Source organism: Macadamia integrifolia, chromosome 5 (genome assembly GCF_013358625.1).
Source record: "Macadamia integrifolia cultivar HAES 741 chromosome 5, SCU_Mint_v3, whole genome shotgun sequence".
NCBI classification, from domain to species: Eukaryota; Viridiplantae; Streptophyta; class Magnoliopsida; order Proteales; family Proteaceae; genus Macadamia; species Macadamia integrifolia.
The window spans coordinates 37,452,796-37,461,923 of NC_056561.1; the positions used below are offsets into that span (position 1 = coordinate 37,452,796).

The 9,128-nt window shown below is 34.8% G+C and overlaps 1 protein-coding gene across 1 annotated transcript; it reads right to left on the reverse strand.

The window, feature by feature from the left end:
- Positions 1-7,845: 7,845 nt before the first annotated feature.
- On the reverse strand, positions 7,846-9,128 carry LOC122078055. The gene is made up of 3 exons (XM_042643928.1): positions 9,045-9,128; positions 7,973-8,935; positions 7,846-7,896 (listed from the first exon to the last, which is right to left on the reverse strand). Exons 1-3 carry the CDS (start codon positions 9,126-9,128, stop codon positions 7,846-7,848), a joined length of 1,098 nt encoding a protein of 365 aa, XP_042499862.1.

Consider the following 9,128-nt stretch of genomic DNA (forward strand, 5'->3'; position numbering starts at 1 on the left):
TTTTTTCTATCTTTCTTAGATTTTCTATTTGGGTTTTTCCTCCATAGTGGGTCTTCTTTGCTTGCTTTATTGTTTTCATCATTATTTTCTTTGCCTATTTATGCATCTCCTAAAGGGTGTGTGATCATACATTTTCTAAGTATTTGTACCATCCATATTTATGTTGTTATTCCATGATGGTGGTGGTGTATTCTCATAAAATACATCATCTATCTTGGTTTTTTGCACATGATAGGGATGTGATGGTATGTTTGCTTTATGATGTGTATTTATCAAGTTGTTGTCGTTGTTCTCATTTTAGAACCCTTTCTTTTTTTTTTTTAGGGATTTTTTACTAAATTTTTTCGAAGCTTGTTTATGCCTCAAGGGCATTTTTATAATTTTATTGTTTTTCGTTTCACACAAATTTCCATGGACTTTTTCTTGTTTTCTTATTATAAGCAACATGTTTAGTCTTCTTTCATATCTCATGTTCATCTCACGTTGCCTAATAGCACATGGTCTTGTCTCGTATATTCTTCAACATACTAACCTTTGTTTTGCATCCCTATCTACGTGTATGTATCTCTTAAATTTCATCTCTTATTTTCAATCTTCTATTTCTTTTTGTAGCATACATGTTAAGTATATGATAGATTAATTTGTAGCCAAGTAATAGGATGATCAATTTGCATTGGGGGTATAAAGGTGCCTAACACCTTCCATGGACCCTTACTATAATGTCTCGGCCTCATTAACCTTGTCACAATATTATCCTCTTTGGCCCATGGGCCTCAAGACTTTAAAACACATTGTACCATGTTAAGGAGGCTAGAGTGTTAATCTTGGACAATATTGTCCTCTTTGGCCCATGGTCCTCAAGATTTTAAAATGCGTTGTGCCATATTAAGGAGGTTAGAGGTTATTAACTAGCTCAGTAATCTTTCCCTAGGTAATGTGGAACTAAAGTTTGCACACCCTCATCAATCTTCCAAACCCCCTGGTACTTACCGTATTTTTGGGTCTTATCAACTAGCCTAGTAATCTCCCCTAAGGCGATGTGGGACTATAGTTTGTACACTCCTACCGATCTCCCAAATACCTTGGTACTAGTCATATTCTTGGTTGAGACACCTCACCGATCTCCTAGGCTAGTATGGTACTTGTCGTATTCTTGGGTGTCACAATCTTTCCCTCTATTAGTACAGCATCCCCGTTGTGTCCCCATACACTGTCATGGTCTGCTCTGATATCATCTGTAATTCCTCGGTCCCATTAACCTTGGCACATTATTATCTTCTTTGGCCTATGGGCTTCAAGACTTTAAAACACATTGTACCATGTTACAGAGGCTAGAGGCTCTTAACTAGCCCAGTAATCTCCCCCTAGATGATGTGATATTAAAGTTTGTACACCCTTACCGATCTCCCAAACACCCTAGTACTAATTGTATTCTTAGTGGGAACACTTCACCGATCTCCCAGGCGGGTCTGGTACTTTTCGTATTCTTGGGTATCATACTTACTCATACCATGGTTTGACCAATTCCTCTGCTGGGTGGTCATGGAGTCAATCTTTGTTTTTTTGTGGATGCTAGACCCTATTTCATGTAGCAACTCATATAAAATCGTCTTTTGTTTTCCCCAAGAGATGAGATGGAGGACAAGTGTGTGTGCCCTTCCAAGCCAGGGTTACACACCCAAATGTTCTCACATCAGTGGAAACCTTATTAAGTGTCACTCTATTACCATTTATATAGCAAAATGGTTGGTGTGTAATCAATCCCAGTAGTAAACATCAACTGCCAGCACACCATGGACGCATAAAACACAAATGCAATAGTAAGTACCTCTTAGGTATAAGAAAAAGAAACTACCAAAAAATTCTTTTCCCAGATACTTAGCAATAAATCATTCAGGAATTGCTATGGATCAATTTTCAATAAACATAAGTGCCCACATTTATATTTCTATACCAATTTTTATTGGGGAAACATACAATGTGGTAATTCTATAAATAGAGCCCACTCTATCCATAGTTGTGAGTAGACAAATAGTACTCTTGAACAATTACATATATAATATAAAGTTATAACTAATGAACACTTTAATCTCATTAAAATGGGTTTAATAGACACACATCTAATGTCCAAATATCCAACAAAATACAACTATAAAATTATTTTAGGAACTAAAGTATTTTCTAAAAAGGAAAAATGATTACAAGAAAAACTTAAAAAAAATAAAATAAAGATTTCATCTAGACAATTGAAAATTTAGAGTTGGTCAGAAAATTAAATTTGAAATAAAAGATATATATATATATATATAATTTATTTTATTAAAGAAGGAGATAGATTGATCCTAGAAACAGATATAAGTAATGAATATTGAGGAGATAAGATTAAAATAATGAACTACTATGTAGATATAATTCAGAAAAAATTAAACTAAATGAACTAAAATATATCACATATGAGAAAGAGCTTTTAACTATAAAAATGAAATTAAATTATTCATATTTATTTTCTAATAAGAACAGATAATCAAGCTGTTCAAAATTTTCTTAACTATAAAAAAGGTGAGAAAATCCAAAAAATCAGATGGCATAATTTTATTTGTTAATATTCAATAGTTAAAACATATAAAAGGTACTAAGCTGTAGGAACCCAAGATAGACAAACGTTTATTATGTCAATAAAGAGGTTAAACAACCCTGGATTACTATGGAGAAATCTTCTAGACAAGAAGATACTTCATCAGCTCCGTAATATCCTAGAATGGGAGAATCGATATTAAGAAATCAACAAAGAATTCCTACCCAAGGAATGACTTAAAAGATGTTTCAAGATAGTCAAATACTACATAATTTTAATTTTGAAGAATAGAACTTGTATCTTCTTGAAGAATATCATTACCAATTTCTTTGATGAATTATTCTTTTAAAATTTCTGATAATTTCGAAGAATATCTTCTAAGCTTTTAAAATATGCAAGTAAAAAATCTTTTTGCTCTTTACTTGCTTGCTCTACACTATTCCCAAGTTTTAATCTACTGCAACAAGCCTCTTTGAAGTATTGCTACAATATAATCTATAAATATTTTATTTTGATCATGTATTCTTATAATGTGTGATCAGGACAAACAAAGATTGCATTCAATCATCAATTGTCTTTTTATACTTTTTAAATATATGTGTTGCTTATTCAAGTCATCACATCTTTGATCTATTAGAACATGTTCCTCTTCTTTAAATCTTTATAACTTTCCTTTTGGTTTTGTTTATCCACTACTTTTAAGTGATTGAAGAGGATCGACACTCGGATGAAATATAATTAAAAAGATAGAGATAAAGGGTTGAGTCCAAGGTGAAACCAAATACCATAATGCTTTAAAAAATAACAATACATGTTTTTTACCACATGAAGATGTACAATGGTCAATATCTATCGTGCCAAAAACATATTCTCCTCATCCTTCACAAAAAATATAGAATAGTGTGTATAATATTTTTTTAAATAGTGTTTATAATTTATAATTTATACTATTTAAAGGTATATGACCTAGTCTTTTTAATAAAATAACATTTCAATAATTAATATTTGATCTAAGTTTCTCAGAACGGGTCAACTTGATAAACTTGTCTTGATATCCCAGATTTGTGTGCCATGTCATAGATCAAATAGAGCCTCAATTTTATAAACGTGTAGGCCTCAAAGGTTTTTAGCATCTTTTTTTTTTTTCGGTAGAATATTTATTACATTTCAGCCCAAACAATGGCAAAATAAAACTTTGAAACTCTATCGGCCATAATATGGTATAAATGAATGACTTAAAAATAGAGAGTGCACTGGAATACATGAAAGGATATTTGATTGAATTATGTCATGAATTATATTTGACGTGTGGCTGATTCAACCTTGGACCTATCTATATAAAGGTAAAAAATTTCACATCGTTCTGTCATATGGCTAAAATTGGATGGCCATCTTGATAAGCTTATTAGGCCTTCCATTTTAAAGTAACTTTTACATAAATATCTTATGGAAAAAGAATGAACATGTGTGATGTGTATAATTTTCTCACACTCTCTCTCCTCCCTGACCATATGGCCCCCTTGTATATGAACTGTGAGACACTCTGTCCTATGCACTCATTGGATTAGCATAAGAGATTCAATATATGTGAGTAGCATGTCTTTTCTCTCCCCATATTTTATTAGAATAGTAAAAAAATAAATATAATCATATTATCATTAGAAATTTTCAATCATACACCATCGAATAAGTCTTCTCTTTTTATTGTCATAAAAAATCTCTAAGTCTTCTTCTTTCTTTCTCATAAAAAATATGTCGCTTACACGATAGAGTTGTTTATTTAAATGGACTTTATTATTTGATACCTCTCAATGTATCAAATAATTTGAAACCTTTATTTTTTTTATTGTGATAATCTTTTTCCAATGAAGGTATGTAATAGTGTCATTTCATATGTATACCTGAAAAGTATTTTTGACAATGACATCTTTGATAATGGCATAATGATATGTCTCTTTTAAATTATTATTAAGAACTATTTATACTCGTATCTCTAAAAACTATTGTGTATAAGACAATGGAGTAGTTAAAAGAAAAATGTGACAAACTTTAAGTACACTTATAGAGGTGTCATTTTGATACTCCCTTATTTAAATTTAGAGAAAATTGCATTGCCACCCCCTGAACTTCGGTCGTTATTCAACGCCACCTCCTGTACTTTTCGAAACGTCAAAGCCACCCCCTAAAAATTCAAAAAATTTCAAATCGGTCCCTGCCGTTAGCCGACCGTGAGAAATGAATGAAAACCGGTAAGTTTTTTTCTAATATACCCAAAATACCCCCACCCTGAGTGAGAGGACAATATTGCCCTCTCCTTTATTTCCTATCTTCTAAACCCATACCCTCATCACATCTCGCCTCTCTCATCTCTCATCTCTCATCTCACTGCTCACTCCTCTCACTCACTCGGCCGGACAAGAAGACGAAGACCCACCTGCAACGCGATTCTCCCCTCCTCCGGTGTGCGATTCTCCCGTCCTCCGACGTGCGATTATACTCTCCTATGGCGTGCGATTCTACCCTCCTCCGGCGTGCGATTCTACCCTCCTCCGGCATGCGATTATACCCTCCTACGGTGTCCCATTCTACCCTCCTCCGGCGTGCGATTCTCCCCTCCTCCGGCGTGGATTCTACCCTCCTCCGGCTTCCGATTCTACCCTCCTCCGGCGTCCGAACCTCTATCCCAAGGTATGTAGGGTTCGGTTTCTTCTTCTTCCTTTCTAATTTAGGGTTCTTCTTGTCAAGTTAATATACCATTGTATAGTTTTGAAGGTTGAAACCCCTTGGTGACATTGAAGAATTTTAGTACATACTACCATTGATCACATCTCTTAAGCCTGTGAACTGCCACAGTATCAGCTATAAGCTCATGTGAGCACCTCCCATTAACCCCTGGATAATCATACATCGTTGGCTTATTCGAACCTGTTCTTAGCCTTCTTCCCCATCTTCAACCATTTTCCAACCAATTTATCCTCAAGTCCATGTGTTTGATTAGCAGGAATGCTTGACTCTGCATTCCACTAGACGAGATCCCAAGACAATAGAGAACCCTATGCCCGACATGTATTCGACGAATGGATTATGGCTATGGCAAGTGATTACAAAACCATAATACAAAAAGCCTATTTCCCATGATATGCCTACATAATGAGAAGTTTGTTATCACTGGAAATATAATAACTGAAGTCCAATCATTTGAACATATTTTAGTTTGTTTCTCTGAAGCATTTTTGATAGTAAAAGAGAAATTTATCAACAAAATGGGAGAAACTCAAATCACACATCAAGAAAAAAGTTTGTAAGATGCCAAGATCACCAACTAGAAGGGTTTCTTCCAAATCTCCCTCTATTTGGAAAATAGCCAAAAAAAGTAGGTTTTAACAATGTTGTCATTGGCATGGACTTCTTTTAGACTTTAAATTAGCGTACTACCATTATGTTAGTAAAATTACCTGATGTTGAAGTATAAGACCATTGTTGTTGAGATGGGTTGTCATTTTTGCTCACCCAAATGATCAAAGTCTTCGCATAATCAGACTTTGATCAGTGATTGTTTTATCTTAGAGCTAAAATGAAAGCATCCCCAATTGTAATTCAAGCAGCCAGTTGGTTAATTCACAAGCCAAGTAAAATTACTATCACTTTTGCCATCATAGTAAAATCTGCTTTGTCATTTAATTTGTTCTGTTTCCAATAGCTTGACTGCTGATGAATATGGTTGTTTCTGTTGCTTTGTAGAGCTTTGAAGAGGCTGGTGAAGTTACATTGTAAGTTTCAGGGTTTTCTTTGAGGAAATATCTATGACTTGTGTTCCCTGTGTTTGAGCGTTTCTCATAATCTTGATGCTAAGTAATAATAATCCACTTTTACCATGTTTAATTTGCAGATAACCGATGTCTACTGCGAGTGTCAATGACAGTAGTCAAAGTGGGTTAAGGTTTGTGAATGTTAGATGCAAATGTCCTGAACCCAAAAGGGCATTGGTGCGAATTTCAGAGTCTAGTTCGCACCCAAATATGTTGTACTACTGTTGCCCTGAAGCACCAAGAGGTTGTCGATACTTCTCATGGTGTGAACCTATAACTGCACCAAGACTTTTGTCATCCCCTGCAACTAATTTAGAAGCAGTTGTTGGTGAAAGAATCCAAAGTCAACAGATGAAAGAAGATATTCGTGGCTTGAAGAAAAGAATTAAGTATTTAGAGAAAGCATAGAGAACGATGAAAATTGTAATTGGTGTGCTTATGGTGGTGTGTTTAGTGCTATGTGTTAAAAAATGACTTTACAAGCATTAATATGAAGTTGTGTCAAGTATGTAAGAATCTGAACTAAATGAAATCGTTCATTCTCACTGTTCTTATGACTAAGTTATTGATTAATCATGACCCTCAAAATTGAATGGGTATCATTTTGATGGAGAGAGTGCTAACATTGTGATAAGTTTCGACAACAAACGGGCAGCATTTTGACTCAAAACGGGTAGCATTTTGACTGTAAACGGGCAGCATTTTGGCTATAAAATGACATTTAATACATGTAAATATCATATAAAAAAAAATCCAAAACATATCCCTGAAGCACCAAGAGGTTCAAACTCCTGTTTTCATCACAATATAAACCATATAAAAAAAATCCAAAACATATCCTTGAAGCACCAAGAGGTTCAAATTCCTGTTTTCATCACAATATAAACCATATAAAAAAAATCCAAAACATTTCCCTGAAGCACCAAGAGGTTCAAACTCCTGTTTTCATCACAATATAAGCCATATAAAAAAAATCCAAAACATATCCCTGAAGCACCAAGAGGTTCAAATTCCTGTTTTCATCACAATATAAACCTTATAAAAAAAATCCAAAACATATCCCTGAAGCACCAAGAGATTCAAATTCCTGTTTTTATCACAATATAAACCATATAAAAAAAATCCAAAACATATCCCTGAAGCACCAAGAGGTTCAAATTCCTGTTTTCATCACAACTTATACCATACACAACAACAAATAGTGTGAAATAGAAATAGATCTTAACACAAAACCAAACCCATCCAAAACCATACACTGATGGATCCAACTGTCTTAAGGTCATAAAAAAGTAAATTTATACAATATTGTTCTCTTGCTCTAAATTGAAACATCCAGATTGCTTGTACTTCATTTCTTCTCCCTCTCCCTTGCTGTCCTCTTTGCTCGATTGGTCTTTTGCTTGGTCAATACCTTGTCTTGTAAACATCCCACTGTGCTAGACATAGATGCTTGTGATCTAGTTAGTCGTTGAGATGTGTTGACTCCATCTTCACTCTCTCCTTTATGTTTCTCTTACACAACAACAAATAAGCATGAGATTTTTATTAAACAAGTTTCAACTAAATAAATAAAGTGAATTGCATTTACCTTTATATTCTTCTTTTTACTAGTACATCCATCCTGCTTAGCATCTCTAGCCCTCGGGCATGTCCTCCTATTGTGTCCTTCCTTCTTGCAGATGTCACACCTAATTGATGATGATCTCTTCCTGAAATCTGAAGGAAGTGCTTCTCCTGCTTCTCTTTTCCTGATTTTGTGAGGTCTACCTGGTAACCTCTTCAGACTTGATGCTAGTACTCTCTCATTAGGAGCATCATCCTTCAATACTGCCAAATCTGGAAGTGGATGGATCATCTCTTTATATGTATCCAAGTATTTTTCAATACTGAAAAATGGATCACAATAGTTGACCAACTCTCCCCTTATGTATGATATAGAAGCTGCAGCATGGAGACAAGGTATACCAGTGCCTTCCCAAACTCTATAATCACATATGTAATGGTTCAAATTAACCACAAATCTGTTGCCAAATCTGTCTAAGACCTCAAATTGACCTTCACCTGCCGGTTGACACCTGCAATGCCTTGCTTCTTGCTGAACCTTGTTCAACTTCACCATAACCCTTGGTGTTACTTTACCCTCCCACATGGTTGCCTTCTCATACCTTCTATGCAGCCTACCCATTATTTTCACCCTTAGGTGATCAACCAATGTGAGAATGGGTTTGCTCCTTAAGTCTCCAATCCATTGATTAAATGACTCAGTCATATTGTTCGTTATATGGTCACTTCTTGCTCCTACATCAAAGGCATGCCTTGACCACATCCTCGAGGGGGTTTCATTCAAATACATGTATGCATTTTCCTTAATCTCCTTGATGCTATTCATTTCCTTTTGAAACTGAAGTTCAGTTGAAGCTTGTGAGGCAGCCCAAAAATGTAGCCTCAATAGCATACCAGGGTGCTTTGCCTTCAGGTTTTGATATAGATTCCTACTGCAAATTCTTTGGTGAGCATAAGGGAAGATTGTGGAAATCACAACTAACAGCCCCTATACAACACATATGTTCAAATGTTATGATATGTAAATGAGTAATTCAAAATACATATAAAAAATGAAAAAAGAAAAAAAAGAGACAGAAAAGTATATGCCCCTATACCTTCTGTCTGTCTGACATGAATGTGAGTGACATATCATCACTTTCATCGAGTAGAGCATCTCGTAAATTATCCAAAAACCACAT